This window comes from Varroa destructor, unplaced genomic scaffold (genome assembly GCF_002443255.2).
Source record: "Varroa destructor unplaced genomic scaffold, Vdes_3.0 BEIS01000002.1, whole genome shotgun sequence".
Lineage (NCBI taxonomy): Eukaryota > Metazoa > Arthropoda > Arachnida > Mesostigmata > Varroidae > Varroa > Varroa destructor.
The window spans coordinates 26,617,080-26,632,091 of NW_019211455.1; the positions used below are offsets into that span (position 1 = coordinate 26,617,080).

The 15,012-nt window shown below is 39.5% G+C and overlaps 3 protein-coding genes across 11 annotated transcripts in view; 1 reads left to right on the top strand and 2 right to left on the bottom strand.

Moving 5' to 3' along the window:
• The window catches only part of LOC111244900 (putative protein-lysine deacylase ABHD14B), a 24,732-nt gene extending 19,920 nt beyond the window's left edge, over nt 1-4,812 (top strand). The window contains exons 5-6 of the transcript XR_015320501.1: nt 4,094-4,225; nt 4,703-4,812. The gene's annotated coding sequence lies outside the window, so the exon portion shown is untranslated. The remainder of the gene's footprint in view (nt 1-4,093; nt 4,226-4,702) is intronic.
• The window catches only part of LOC111246005 (protein lifeguard 3-like), a 17,189-nt gene extending 9,304 nt beyond the window's left edge, over nt 1-7,885 (bottom strand). For 2 of the 7 annotated variants that reach the window (XM_086979412.1, XM_086979408.1), the window contains exons 1-4: nt 7,722-7,848; nt 2,729-2,938; nt 872-1,079; nt 151-314 (exon numbers count right to left, since the gene is read on the bottom strand). In XM_086979412.1, the coding sequence (XP_086835538.1) occupies nt 151-314; nt 872-1,079; nt 2,729-2,938; nt 7,722-7,737 (598 nt within the window). In that variant the 5' untranslated portion in view covers nt 7,738-7,848. Of the gene's footprint in view, nt 1-150; nt 315-871; nt 1,080-2,003; nt 2,527-2,728; nt 2,939-6,731; nt 7,580-7,721 lie in introns of those variants that run through there. The other 5 variants (XM_086979411.1, XM_086979409.1, XM_086979410.1 and 2 more) reach the window with 5 other exon arrangements.
• Nucleotides 7,886-8,132: 247 nt separating this feature from the next.
• Nucleotides 8,133-14,906, bottom strand: LOC111246003 (protein lifeguard 2-like). Of its 3 annotated transcripts, XM_022795147.2 has the most exons (7): nt 13,153-14,906; nt 12,733-12,879; nt 12,184-12,367; nt 10,680-10,843; nt 10,115-10,269; nt 9,376-9,617; nt 8,133-8,848 (listed from the first exon to the last, which is right to left on the bottom strand). In XM_022795147.2, the coding sequence occupies exons 1-6, from the start codon at nt 13,301-13,303 to the stop codon at nt 9,438-9,440; spliced, it is 981 nt and encodes a 326-aa protein (XP_022650882.1). In that variant the 5' UTR covers nt 13,304-14,906; the 3' UTR covers nt 8,133-8,848; nt 9,376-9,437. The 3 variants fall into 3 exon arrangements, with proteins under 3 accessions (XP_022650882.1, XP_022650883.2, XP_086835546.1); XM_022795148.2 differs by lacking the exon at nt 13,153-14,906 and having other exon boundaries at nt 12,699-12,837; XM_086979420.1 differs by lacking the exons at nt 8,133-8,848; nt 10,680-10,843 and having other exon boundaries at nt 9,427-9,617.
• Nucleotides 14,907-15,012: the final 106 nt, after the last annotated feature.

Consider the following 15,012-nt stretch of genomic DNA (forward strand, 5'->3'; position numbering starts at 1 on the left):
TAATGCGTATAAGTACTATCCAGCGAGAACTTCCGCCCGCATAATTCAAGTACCGGAGTAAATTTTGACCGTTGGCTGCTATTTTATATTGCAAAAGGCGGTACCTATTCAAAACACGTCTGCGCGCTTGTGTCGCCTAAAATTGCCTACCGAAAGTCAAAATGACTGAGCTGGTGTCGTATTGGACAGACACGACACCAAGGCAGTAGCCGAAAGTCGCTGTGAACAAAAAAAACAGGATCAAATTCAATGGCGAACGCCTTCGAGTCTGTGGACAACAAGTCAGTACTATGACAAGTATGAACTGGATAAGTCTGAAACGATAGTAGGCAAAAAAACAATACAACAAGATCAGAATTGTACTCATTTGTGCAGAAAAGTACCATTCGGGCTCGATAACTAACGTATACAACCTTTTAGATACCGGCATGCTATCAACGTAGCACACGGATTTTCATTCTATACCATTACTGGGCAGTTCCTTTGTATGCTCCGTCGTTCCAAATTCTGACAAAGCACCCGATACTATCGTTTTTTTACACTAAAAAAGTGGCATTACTTCAACGAATTCTTATGCAACCGACAGACCGAATAGGTCTATATAACCTGAAGGCGCTGCGTTGTTAATTCGTAGAAGCTCTTGAAAGCACTGGATCAACATATGCATACGAAAACGTTTTGAAAGCACACCGTTCAGCTGGACCAATCACTTCTATCCGTAAAAACTATAACGTGCCATACCAATTAAGTACGTAACTGCTCTACTCTTAAGGGTGTATGACTTAAAAAGACCAAATCTCAAAGAAACAGTCGTGCATAACGCGATAGCTGTTGCTAAACGTTAATCTAAATGTAAAAAATATATACGTACAGACATACTTGAAAAATCTCATAATTCCTCAGAGCAAACCTCCTGAGATCATCGATAAAGATAAACAGAGCGACATACGCCGTGGTCAAAGCCAACTGGAGAAACAAAAGTGTGTACACCTTTCGTATGAATGCCATACGAACTTCTGTGATTTGAAATCTGTCTGTCCTCTCGCTGAGCTGATCGGAGTAGTAATCTTCATCGTAGTCTGCAAAAAAGACGCAGCGCGTAGTAACATACATACTCGCCATAGAATCGAATTTCAATAAGTGGTATTATGTTATTGGGCTTGTGTTACTGATGTACACAAAGACTAGTGTTTATTTGGCCTAATCTATTACCATCTGCCTTGCCTTCGTCGGCCGGCTTAGCCTTGCTCAAGGCAGCACGAACGAATACCCACGTAAAATGGCTAGATTGTGAGGGAGTGAATTGTTTTTTCTATTCACCCAATACGGAGAAGATGATCGAGTTCAAAAAACCTTTTATCCGATGGCTATTTGTTATAAATGTTGGCGAGTTTTGTCAAATTTTAATGTAGATTTTTCTCGTTTTCCACCAGCTTCATGAGAATATCTCCCAGTTTTTAGTCTGAGGTTTTAGCTAAGCTGAGGTGTTACACGAAAAAAATCATGCTCTCCCACTTGGCCATTGGAACATGTTTGGTGAACGTTTACATAGGACCATCACATGTATAGGACTTCGTACGACTGAGCTTACTTAGCTGAAGTAATTAAGTTGATTTTTCCATTATCAACTGTGCGGCAAGTTTGACAACGTAACCCAATAGCGTCTGTAATATTACATTTGGCACTTTTGGATTGGATTTCTGGATGGATAATTTCTAAGACTGTGTCTATATAATGGCTCATAGCTTGACGAAATTTTTCACATGTAGCGATGATATTTCTGACAATCATATCTATTCGCTGTAACGACAACTTATTGCGATTACGGCTTCAATTCGGAGCCTAAACCCTTCTTTGACGGTTAGTTACGCTATAACGAAATTAAAAGTTCAGCTGATAGCAGAATCAAGGGCTCCAAAATTCAAAAGCTGAAAATGGTCAGAAAGTTCAAAAGATTCAAAAAGAACTAAAAAGTTTAAAAAAAAATCAACCGTTAAACTTACCTAGGCCGACGATTGATACGTTTCTCGCTAAACGGCCGTTTATTTCTGTACCAAAAAATGTACATCACAGATAGCTTTTCGCTGAGTCATTTAAAATAGAAAATCTGTGAAGAATCTTGCGTGCGACTCATGAAAGTCATCTTCGGACCATTCAGAAGTTGTACGAAAATTGGCAATAGCTTAACGTGTGTCGGGCGCGAAGAGAATACATACTAATCTGTTTTCGGTTAAATGCGAAAACGCACGACGCATTTCCGCCATGACGAAATTGTTGAGTGGTTTTGGAAAGCGGCAAGAACGGATAAGCACACACGTCCGCTACTAAAAATGGCCTGCCAACGTTTACTTTATTTTAAATGTCGTACCCCGAGAATGACTTTTGTTTGATTGGATTGTAAACAAGCTGTAGTACACTGTACCGTATTAACGCTCAAGGTCTTCAAGATTATATGGATTTAGTATGTACTGCTAAATAATGGGTTAGGTCTACTCCAGCCAGGGGCAGATGATAATGAGGGTATACCTGAAAAAAAAGCTATTTTTATTTGAAAGATTTGAGTGCAACCTAAACACTGCGAATGTTGGCAAAACCCAACAGCGTTTCTATTGCGGAGTCATATAATTTCATTAATTCGTGGACACTGTCAACCGTAGATAGTTTCTTTACTCATATCAAATAGAAGCACAGTATAGATTAATAAAAAATGGGTCAGCATGGTATTTACCTCCCTCAGTGTAAACCTCATAGCTGCCGCCGCGTAGGTGTTTGTCAACTAAATCGTGTGTCGACGCTGAGTGATGGCTCTCTTCTAGCTTAATCGAGCACTCGAAGTTCGAGTTAGTTTCGCCAGCTTCGCATTGACCTACGGTCATGTCGTCATTTTTAGCGTCGTCACTGCTCGAGTCCATTACAACGGGCGCTGATAATACATGGTCTACGGTCGAAAATCATAACAAAAAATCGTTCTTTTCAAAAATGCGATGACCAATTCGGAGAATGCGATCCTATTCATACGCATCGTTTTGCGCAGTGCTTAATGGCAGTATCGTGCGTAAAATTAGAAAATGACAGTGGGCGGTGAAAAAAGTGTTGAAACGCAAATGATACGAGAGATACCGTTATCGGCGGTTTCATTGTTCTATTACTGTCTGTGTTATTTTTTTGTAATGGATACAGAGTACCTATGCTGCTGATCTATTTATTATAGAACAGAGATATTCATTGCCAGTAGTATTTCATGCGAATTCGACCACCACCATGTTTCGATATTACGGACGACAATTTTCAGAGTAACGCTGCACTTGTTCTTCTGTTATTATATGCTACCGTTAAGGATCAGGGCTGTAATGAGGCCGAAACATATTTGTATATACTACACGAATACAAAATGAAATGAAAACACTAAGCATTACTTGGGAAGACGTTATTGTAAATCCCCTATGAAGCCAGGTTTGTATACAGTTTGTCAAAAACCAATAGCTCGATCCGGCACTTTTTCCATAAAGTATCTCGGGGACTTCGTTTGATACGCTTTGACAATGTTATCGATAGATAATATGGGAGGGAGAGGAAGGTCCTATAATTATGCAGCTCGTAGTGCGTAGATAATAGTGACTGCAGTAAGGGAATGCCTCCCGTTGTTCCTTTTCAACCATATAGCTCTCTTGAGCTGTTTCATTCGATTAATATAAACGACTTTGTAATTTTGAGAATAAAGCTCGTCCTATCGACCTTGTCCGTTCGAAAAGTAAATACTCTGCGGCATTTGGTAGTAATTTCGTTGGGTCATTCCCTAGAAATGCGATAGTGCGCCGCTATTGGGAGTCACTTTGGAATATTTACTGGTATATGATATTGAGCTAAATTTACCCTACTTTACATCGCTGTGGGCTTATCCAAATATTGATTCTTAGCGGTACTGGCGTAAGTGTTGATTATAGAATTGTTCTCGATTTGGGTTTGTGTATCGCAGGACTGAATCGTTACGTGAGCGCTACACACTCGCAAATAGAGATTGGGTTTAAGTTAATTACAGATAACAACAAGCCCGTATAAGTAGTGCATCGTACTAACAAAAGATTACTTGCAGAACTCATTTGCAGATAATTAAAATAAACGATGCCGTAATACTATTATAAAAGCTGTTGTAACCGCTGCTAAGGTACAGGGGACTACAGTGTACATCAAGCGGACTGAAGCGCACCTTTTTTTCTCGTTGAAGGTACTTTTATTTATTAATATTACGTTAGTTTAAAAATTATTGTTTAAAATAACGCTATGAGAATAGATGGCTCTTCTATTATATAGATAGAAAAAAAAACGTATTACAGAGCTACCTAAGTGTTAGTTAGTTGACTGCTTATTTACCGGCTTTGTCAAACTTTTCATTGTGACCGAAAAGAGTCAAAGTGGCGGAGTTGGACAAGATCACACCCTATTTTATTATTTTAGTTTTATAATATAGATATATACCTTGCTTTTAAACATAATCACCATATATATATATATATATATATATATATATATATATATATATATATATATATACATAGGAAGAAAAGAGAGCGAGAGAGAGAGAGATAAAATGGTGATTGTGAAAATAAAAGTTTCGAATAATATAATAATAATAATAATAAGAGTTTCGAAGGTCGAGAATTTTTCGCTCCATTGAATCATACTATATTTTTGTTTTCCGCAGGAGCACGTGGGGTGGTCCAGGTTATCTACTGGTTGGCGAATTGTACTATTGTGTCCTTCGCATTGAGAAGCTGAAAGAGATAAATAGAGTGTCTGTTTCTGTAGAACTGATCACAAGTTTTTTTCTATTCTCGGCGATTCCACACCTCACAAGAGTATCAGAAGCACAGAAGTAGTAAAATGTAAATGTTTCATTTATATTTGGTCCGTGCACTTTTTTTTGGTTTTTCTTTACTCTAAATGTTTTGGGTGCGCTCTCTGGCGATAGACGCGAGAATCGAATTCATAGCTTGAGATTTAACTGAAGGTACCCTAGTCAGTCATGTGCTATTTCTTGCCTTAGATTTATACTTAGTTGATGGCTGATCAAAGAAAAAATATACTTAATAAGTACCAAACTTCCAAAACATTAAAAAAAATTGTTATAGTGGGAGCAACGAAATCGAACATAGATGCTAGAGATTATCTTAATATTTGTCTTCGTTAATACGGGGCTTGCAATTGATCTTGACCGCCCTTAGCACTAATGTAGCGCTCTTGCCTTTACTCTCGAAAATATTTAGCTCCTTTTATATATCTCCTTAGGTATCGGCGGCCATACGTTCATTGCATGACGAAATGATATTTGAGATCTAACTTGTAAAATAAGCATATGAAGATTATAAAGGTTTTAGAAAGTTAGGGGGTTATTAGAATTCTCTAGCTTTCAGTATCTGCTACTAGCCGAAAGCCATAGAAGGCTGAAATAGAGTTCCCAATTAGAAAACCCACCAAAAAACGAATCCAGCTACATACCTATTTAACATTGCATTTACATGCATTCTAGGATCTAGGCCCTACTAGAGGCAGAAGCTAGAATGAGTATAATATTGGGCAAATTTTAAGTGTTGTTTTCATACGTCCTAGAGCGTAGTAGATATATTAGCATACCTCGAAGTTAGCCCTGCACACATTCGGCGCATATCATTTCGCTCTACCATGTAATTTTTGTCAGTGTTGTTTCAAGATGTGCATCCAAACCAGACTTCCTGCAAAGGTGCCGGATATAGCAATGAAAATGCTAGAGCAGGATGAGAGCCGTACCATTAACAAGTTTCTCTTGAGCCAGCATATGTAGGGACTATAATGCCTTCCAGCCTGTGGGTTGCCTATCGTCTGCATTGTCTTCGTTTTTCCATCTTCGCCAGGCCAGCTTCAAATGAAGATCGGCATGAGGCGACACATTTCCTTTCACGGAAATCTCCTGTTGCTGCAGTGAAACTACCCATTAGCCAGTCTTAATTCTCTGGGCGGACTCAAAAGCGGCCAAAATGCACTCGAGGTCTCGCCTAGCTAATGACCGTTGCAGCATCAGAAGGATTTAGATTCATGCAATGATTTCGATGCTCAATTTTAAAGTATCTGCTTCTTAAGACTAAAACAAAGCGTCCTTTTTGCCATCTTGAAGAACGGATATTCGCGATAGTGCGAAGCGCTCTCACTTCGTTTGACGCGTTGCCTTGGCATGTTGACGCATAATTATCGTATATGGTGCCGACCCTGAGCTCTGCGTTGCACAAACGATGTTGAGGCAGCTACGGCATTCGCGAGAATTACGTGAGAAATATTGAGAGAGTAGTGTCGGAAAGGTGCCACGAAAACAGACGGCCCGATATGGGTAACGAAAATTTCTATGTTTCGAGCTTTACGTCCGGCACCGCTGTTAAGTATTCCATCAAACGGCTGGCTCCCAGCAGGAAATTACGTTCGAACCTAAACTACAAGGTATCCATAGGTTTGAAAGGCAATTACGTTGCTTACTAAGCATCATCATGGGGAGCAACGAAAACCAGTCTTTTTTGTCTCAGTATTTGGTCTCTGTGTACAAGCCGATAACAACAACAGCATTTTACCGCCCATGACAGGCGCCGGAAGAATGATGCAATTCACCTATTAGATAAAAGATAGCAAACAGTGCGGCTTGAGAACTTTGTCCAAGCTTAGTTCCGATTATGTCGCTAGTTCATTGCATACTAAGTCGGCATACTTACATAAACTGAAACTCCGCGAAGGGGAGCATGTCTAAGTTAAGACAGCGTTGAAAGTTAATAACCCGAATGCCAAATAATATGTCTGTTTAGCATGTTTGTGTAGAATGCGAGTTTTCTTAACTGGAGCAGTTCTGACAGAATCGATTCGTTGATTTTTTGTCGTCGCGCTATTTTGCAGGAACAAGCAACTCATTGGCGTCGATTTGACAAAAACACGACAAGGATTGCTTAAGACACCTATTGATCATACTTTGCTCGAGTCGTTAACGAAATCGCCGAACGCTGTTCGACAACAAAGCTATAAATGACCTTGTCTTCGTCAATGGGGAGTCCAGGGGCAATAATAATGGTTTAAATACGTACACCACGTCATTGCCATCGTCGTTTCGTCACGCGATCTAACCGGAATAAATTCACCAGAGACACGCGAACTGCTATGCTCAAACAGCCCCAAATTGACTTAAGTTGTCCTGTATATTTGCCTTAGCAAATGCCACCTTGCTACCGCTACTCAGCTTCATGTAGATTTCACATTACAGAACACATCTAAACGATCTCACTTTACCAAATATCCACAGACATCTTCTAGAATTTGGTTCGAGCACACACAAACGAGTTACATTTAGCAGAGAGGTAGACCGAGCCGGTAGAAACAGAACCGTCATTTAACTATAGGTTCTTCAGTTCCACTACTAAACCCTACAGTACGTAAACATAATAAAAGTAAATAAACAAAATAAAGGCACTGGCCATAGTCGAGGACACTGGAGATTGTAGGGTTACGGGCATCCGTTTCCACAAGAAAATCAAAAGAACACGCTTTTCATTGTTAGAAGACAGTACTTAGACGGATACCTCATTATACACGAGATCCAAATTAGTGATCCTAGCTATTTAGAGGTCATCAAACGATTAACGAATGATGTTTGAGAGCATTGACTAAGACGCTGAATTATCAAGTTCCAGACGAACTTGCTAATTATGCCGTACCTATCAGTCCATGCATGAACAAGGTTTCATAGACGCTAACTTCTGCTATAACACCTTTCTATTTGTTGAGGAACAGACGACAAATTTGCGTACGCAAGAGTCGACGGATGTGTCTATATCCTCTCGAACACTCGGACGTGGATCGATCATCGTCATCGCGCTGCTATACGTAGTAACTGTGTGTGACTTAATCGAGGAACGTCGACGCAGTACTGTTACCTCGCATTCTCAGCTATTACTTTAGTAAATATGAGCATTGAATCTACGGTTTTTCGACGACAACGAATCGATGTTACCAATGGGCGATATTAAGACGCCGTCTTCAACAAGTCATTGGTTATCGTACTTTGGTTATTATTAACGCTCATAGCCCAAATAGCGTTAAAATTATACGCTATTTCTGTAGAATCGTATTGTTTCTGATAGAAACTTCCGAATATTGACTAGCTAGCCTATGAAGAGACATTGCCAACTATATAGATAGGGTTCAACTAGGTCATGTATATCCTGCATACACTTCGCAGAAAAGATCCATGCGCTATGTCAGCACTATTGTAGTATTTTGATCTCAATGCAAAAATTTAGTGGATTGTTTAGTTTAAAATAAACACTATGAAATCCGTGTTTTTTCGCAAGCTATACACTCTAGTGTCGAAGGAAAGTGTTTTTGTTTTTGCTTAAAATATAGGTGTAAAACACTATGTGTGAATTGTATTTATCACGTTTCCGTAGCTCGAACATTTTATCTCTCTCGAAAAACTCTTGCCACGGCATTAGATTCATCCTCACCGCACTTCCGTTAAGAACGATTCTCCATCAAGTGTCATTAATACGCTTTTATTTGATGACGTTTCGCCCGTTTCACAAATTTTTCGTTTATTTAGTCGACCTGAAAGCCTTAGGGAGGCCATTGGCGGAACGGGTGCGTAAATACTCTCATTTGTGTAGTCGTAACGCGTTGGAGAACGAAGACGCCATTCGTATAGCCACAGCACGTTTTATATTTGAAAAACACAAACAAGATGCGCCTTTTGATTGGATCTCTGAACGCGTAATTGCCGTTGATAAACCCGAAAATGAATTGATAATCGTTAGTCGTCGCAACGAATGTTTGCTGATACGCTTTTCTGTAAGAAAGATCATATAATGGACATCACATACAGATACAAAGGAAACAAAAGCGATTCAGTATCGGTCCTTCATTTGGGTTTGTCAATGGTCAAGTACTGTAGAGTTGCAGACCCTTTAGTTTAAACAGACGCGTGCTTGCCGACGATCGCAGGGCAACACATTCCCCACAGGTTGTCTTTTTACGATAATTGTAATTAGCAGCCATAGCTCGGATGAAGTCAACTATTGAGCAACCACAAAAAGGACATCACAACTCTAGCAAGCTGACTAAGCGTTTAGCTCGTTAAAATAAGTATTATCACATTTGTAATTATTCCTTGGGCAGTAATTAAGACGTACAATTCCATGGAGACACTTTACACATCCACGTATTAACGACTTACTGCTAACGCAACGTAATACCGTCTCCGCCATGAAAACTAGAAATAGTAGCGTCAAATTGCCATCCGAAAAATGGCAGCGCTACAATTTTCCCTGTTTTATCCTAGAACGGTCCTTAGAAGAAGTGTTTGAAATAATTTACCATTTTTTTCTAAATAATCTGATTTCTTGTGTGTTCGAGCCCGCTTGCTGGGCGATAGCAAGCTACCGCTGCCCCATAAATTGTAGTACAAAAAAGAATATATTCACTATATCAGCATATAGTGTAAGAGCACCGAATACGTAGTCTTCACCCGAAAGTTGGTATTTCTTCCTCCCCATTACCATATGGGTGTCAAATGAGAGGTAAAGCATGTAAAGCGATGCACCAAGTCCCGCATAGACCTGAAAAAAGTAGGTCAGAACAGAATGTTACTACCATACAGTATACAACACCCAGTTTTCGACATTTGGAGCTACGAGCCGTTCTCCGAACGTTAACTCTGCTAATGATTAATTCCAAGATTTTAATCGGCTCTACTATTAATCACGTTATGTTATACTAGAATACAACGTAATCCGTCCTTTCGAAAATTTCAAGCAATTCGAAAAAAAAAAGATTTTTATTGTTGTATTCGTTGGCGTTGTTGTTGTTGACTCTGTAAGGACGCACTGAGTGACCCACAATAAACGTTATAGTCCACAGAGAGCAGTGATGCTAGTTATTCATTGACCAGTTTCACTGAAGAAATCTAAGCCACAAAACGCAAATTTTCTCAAGTAACTTAAACGAATTACATATATGCAAAATAGAGTCCAGAATTTACTAGGGAACTTGAGAAAATGTTACACCTCGTCCAAAATTCTTTTTTTTGATATCGCGACATCTAGGATTGCTTTACCTGATGCACGGCGGTGATGCGCACGAAAACCAGGACTAGCCCGAAAAGAACCATGACTACGAAGAGCACGAAAATAACGCCAAAACACGACGTGAAGTCGAATTTCGTTTTGAATGCAAACAGAGTTACGCCTAAGCAGGATATCGCGGAAATACCTACACGATGATCGAAAGCAAACAAAAAAGTTTTTGTAAATCGTATCATTATAAAATTTTTTACATGCTAGATAACACTATTGTACAATTTCAAACTAAAAACGTTTATTTTCAATTACCCGCTATAGCATACTCTGGAATGGGACTCCAGAGTTTCAAAAATGCGGTCCAAATTTACCTAACCTAAATTGCTTGACACGAATCATTACAAGAACAACAGCAGGGGTATTCATAAGACGGGCTAAATGATCACAACATGCAGCAACTGATAAAAGAAAAAGGGGGCGTTTGTATCTTGCTTTTTCGGCACTATAATAGCAGAAAAGTCTTTTGTCTGACTCGTTATATATCCAGTGTCGAGTTAATATAACGTAATGCATCTGATCATAGCAAAACTCTCAAGTAATCACCGAATACAAGAATGATGGAAAATGTCGGGTAGGTCGACGAGATTATGCCAACCAATATACTCATTGCTAATGTGATTAGAGTAAGCAGTATCACATTTAGCGGAGATGAGCGCCGGACGCTTGTACAGCAAGCCAATATAAAGTACAGCGGGAGATAGATTGCCCTAAAAGAAGTTATTGAATTGAGAACAACACATCAACAGGAGGCGTTAGTAATACGATGGTTGTTTACTCATGCCTATTATGCCTGAAAAGCGCGGTTGTCAGAGGAAGGCTCACGGCTTTGTGCCCGCAGACCTGCGTCTATATTCACGAATACTACGAAATACCTGCAGACTCTTCTGTCTCCCGAAAAATTGCTCATTTTTCAATTACAAAGCCATTTTCATGTTACTGCATATTGAAGATAACGCAAGCCTTCATTTCATTTCTTTCCCACTATTTCAAAACAAAATCTATATATATATATATATATATATATATGTAAAACCGCAATAAAGCTTAGCAAAAATAGGTAAGTAAAAAGATATTGATTTTCGCTTTAAAAGCTGGAACGACGCGAAAAAGTAGTTCGGCCTGTATTACTTCAAAAGAGGTCGTCCGCATATAAAGAAAAATCTGCTTTTCTATTTAATAACAGCTTAAATCAATTGATTAAAGATCAGCTGGTATACAAGTCAAACGCTCAAGATCGGCTTTGTCTGAACATTAGGGCTTGGTATCATTTGGTCAGCCTGGGAAAACCCATTAATCTACAATTGCGGTTGGATGACCCAGCAAGTTTGTTTTTTTTTTTACAGAAAGAAATAGCAAATGAAGCTTACGATTCGTTTCTACTAAATTTTTTTGGGGTTACAAATATCCAGTTTGAAGGCATCAAAGCGTGTTCTATGGTGAGCTCTTACCATCAAAATGGCTGTTGTATTGTCGACAGATAGTCCACTAAAAATAGCTCATAAAAAATTCAGCCAGATCTGTGCGTGTATCGAAAAGATGTCATATTATGCCTCGGTATCTGACATTTGCCTCAACTTTTCGCTATTTTTGATGATAAATTAATACAACTGAATAGAGTTTGGGTATTTTGCAGACACCCACAGATACCAAGCAATATCAAATAAGTATTGATTCATTATAAAATTGAAAATATATAGCATTGTTGAATATATGTTAGGTGGAAAATTATTATAAAAGCCCCATTGGTTTCATTGAAAAGAATTCTTCATTTACTGGGCTTCAAAGACTGACCTTGGTTTTGAAACACCCTGTATGTTCTATGTATAGACGTATGATAACGTACGCCTCAGTTGTCCTTAGCTGTGCCTCTATTAGCACAACCCATGTATATTGTAAAGGGCGACACCGTTAATGAAAAAAAAATGCCTTTTTTCGAGAAGGCACGCATCAGTTGCCTCAACGTCTGCGTACTTGGTAAAGCGTGCGTGTGTGAACATAGATTAACAAATAATTGCCTTGCCTATGCGTGTACCCACGGAATACGTACAGGGCAACTAATACTATCCAATAGTGATCCAGTGTCCATCTTTTGACTGGCTGAATAAGAACAAATGAGGCCGCGATCCCTGCAGTAACGACCATTTGCAAGCTTAAGATGATATAAACTTTTCGCATAAATCCGCAGCGCTCTTTCTCTTTCGAGAGGCCAAACACAGAATACGCCGGCGGACCTGCAATACAAACCATAAATTAATCTTTTCGTGATAAAAACATATATATTTTTACACGCAATATATTACGCGTGAATATTGAGGAGAACATAATATTACTAACGGACGTTTGATGGCTAGCCCACTTCCTATTTGCTCAGTTTATCTTCGAAAGCGCAGCAGCGACGGCAGATACAACTATCTGCCGGTGTCAATAAAGCTTTCCAACAGGAAAGCAAGGGAAGGCAGAAGGGCACAAGTACAACTTTGTGGGTAAAAAGCCCAAAAAGTTGGAAGGGGAAGGAACTCATTTCACGCGACCCGTGGCGCATCTCAGTGACAAACCCAATACCTGAAAAGTTATGGTAGATGAGTGTTGGACTCACTCCGTCTGGCAGCGATCCGCTTTCCATGTTTAAGTTGAGCTCTGCGCTTAGCAGCGGGCGAAAAACCACCATGGATTCTCTTTGCTTTGCCCATCAGTGCTGCGCGGGTGGGCGCTGAGCTAGGAAGACGAACAGGTTGATCGGTATCTATCCAACCAGAAGTTATGCTTCGTTAAAAGATAATCTTGTTATCTGTATTTTATTCAATTCTAACATGTTATCAGTCAATATTCTAGTAGAAATGAAGACCGCCAATTTCGAGCTTTGGATTTCGCCCATTACCAGTCTACATCTGTAATACACGCCTAAATGTCTGTGATGCAGTTAATGAGTTGAACCTGGTTATGTATTTTAGTTGTCGCGTTTACATCATGGTATAACGCTTAGACGCGCAGTCGGTAAAATGTGAGAAAAGCTTACAGTCTCTTCGAGGTGTCGTTGTTTTATCTGAGGAAACTGTACTTGTGACGCCGTTTTTTGAGCCGGGATTACGTTTAGGGTTGGTAGCAGCGTGAACTGAACTCGGTTTATACATCGCGCTACCCTCCCCTCTTGTGACGTTCTCTGTCATCTTAAATGAAGATCTCGAGTAGTTTCATCGGCACATAACGTCAACAGCGTCGTTTTTTCAGCATAGTTAGCATTATGATATTGGTAAACGACTACTGAATACAAAGCTACCTAACAGTTCGCGACGAACCAAAACAACTTCGGCGCTATTCCAGTAGAACAGGGCAGGTAAATTACAGTAGCTAATAAGGACGAAACCCTGAATTTCACTGAAACGTTTCTGAGGACATCAACTTGAAAAGAGTAGTGATCCCTATTTTTTTTTCATTGGATCTCATTGAATATAAAATAGTATCCTCGAATCGAGGAATTCGTATCCCTAAAGGTTCCTCCATTAAATACCTGCAGAACTCTACAAGATGTTTAAAAACGCTTAAATCTGCCGTCGAACAAAAAGGTGGGGTTTGTTGTCTACTCAAGTAGAGGCTCGCAGGTCCATCTCTTTCCTTTAACTATCGTTCAGAAATTGCTCAATAGACAATTGCTAGAAACATACTTAAATCTTTTAAGTAATCTCTTAAGTATTTGATGAAAAAATCCCTTATGGCCCAGGTCCACAAACTCTGGAATTCATACCAAGGTCATGCAAATAGGGGTTCCGGACCTCTCTAGGAAAACCCCAAAATAATGGTTCAATGGATATTCTTCTGTCAACTTCAGAAAAGGCCAATTTAGCTCTCGAACCCGGTTACATAAAGTCATAGCTTCGAATGTCCCATACAGAGTATCACACTATGCGGTCTGCCATGCTTAAAAATAGAAGACTCTGGAACTCTGGATTTTTTAAAATATGCAATTCTACACGTGGCCAGGAAGTTGTTTTTATAAATCAACAGTTCGAAAAATCGATACCGAATAAGTTGAATGATTAACCAACTTACATACCACGGGCCTAGCAGGAGACAAAGGACGGGATATTATAGGCTTGGAAAAAGGCGATACATTTAAGTATCTCAGTAATCTAAGCGCCTTGTCAGTGAGAAGAAATCAAAGGAAAAAAACGGCGGGCTAAATTTGCTGCATTTCGTGTGAAATACTTACGTGGTATGGAAAATCGTGTATTGGACAGATGAAGAGAACGGTGGGAAAGCGCGTAGCAGGACACAAAGCTGATTTAACGGAAAAAGGACCAGATAATTTCGAACCATTGTGAAAAGCGCCACGCGTATCAACTTTTCTTTGAGGAAAGAACACTGACTAATTGGCATTTTCATTGAGATGAAAGAAAGATATTATTGAGAAGCATTCTAGATCAGATGCGCCAGGGAGAAGCATGTTAGTCCCGCAGCCTGTGAAGTTTAATTTAATAAAAAAGAGCTAAGCTAGTTTAATATCTAAGCCAGCTTCAAAGCAGACTGAGTTTGCCATCAAGAAAGCTACAGATACTACATGGGAAGAGCGAAGTACGCTGCATCGGGGTGTAAATGGGTGATATGCATCTTTAGCATCACAAAAGTATACGGCATATAGGCACCTATGCAGTAGAAAGATGATCGAGTGCGACCACTAACATGTATGTATGGAAGAACACTGCAACAAGGAAAGATCGTGCAGAAAAAAAAGATGGGATTGAAATGACATAGTTAGCGAACGGTAACTACGAAGATATAATGTTTAACAGAGAAGACGTTGTCCGCTGTTCTCATCCCCACGATACGGCAAGCTACAATTCCAGAATCTTGAAATGGACCTAGCGAAGTGACAACATTC

Bases quoted from the DNA above. Each gene is read 5' to 3' on its own strand.
- LOC111246003 (XM_022795147.2), bottom strand. From the start codon at position 13,303: ATGACAGAGAACGTCACAAGAGGGGAGGGTAGCGCGATGTATAAACCG. The intron at 12,368-12,732 runs GTGAGTCCAACA...TTTGTATTGCAG, and splicing joins GCGGATCGCTGCCAGACGGA to GTCCGCCGGCGTATTCTGTG. The intron at 10,844-12,183 runs GTACGTATTCCG...AACTTCTTTTAG, and splicing joins TGGATAGTATTAGTTGCCCT to GGCAATCTATCTCCCGCTGT.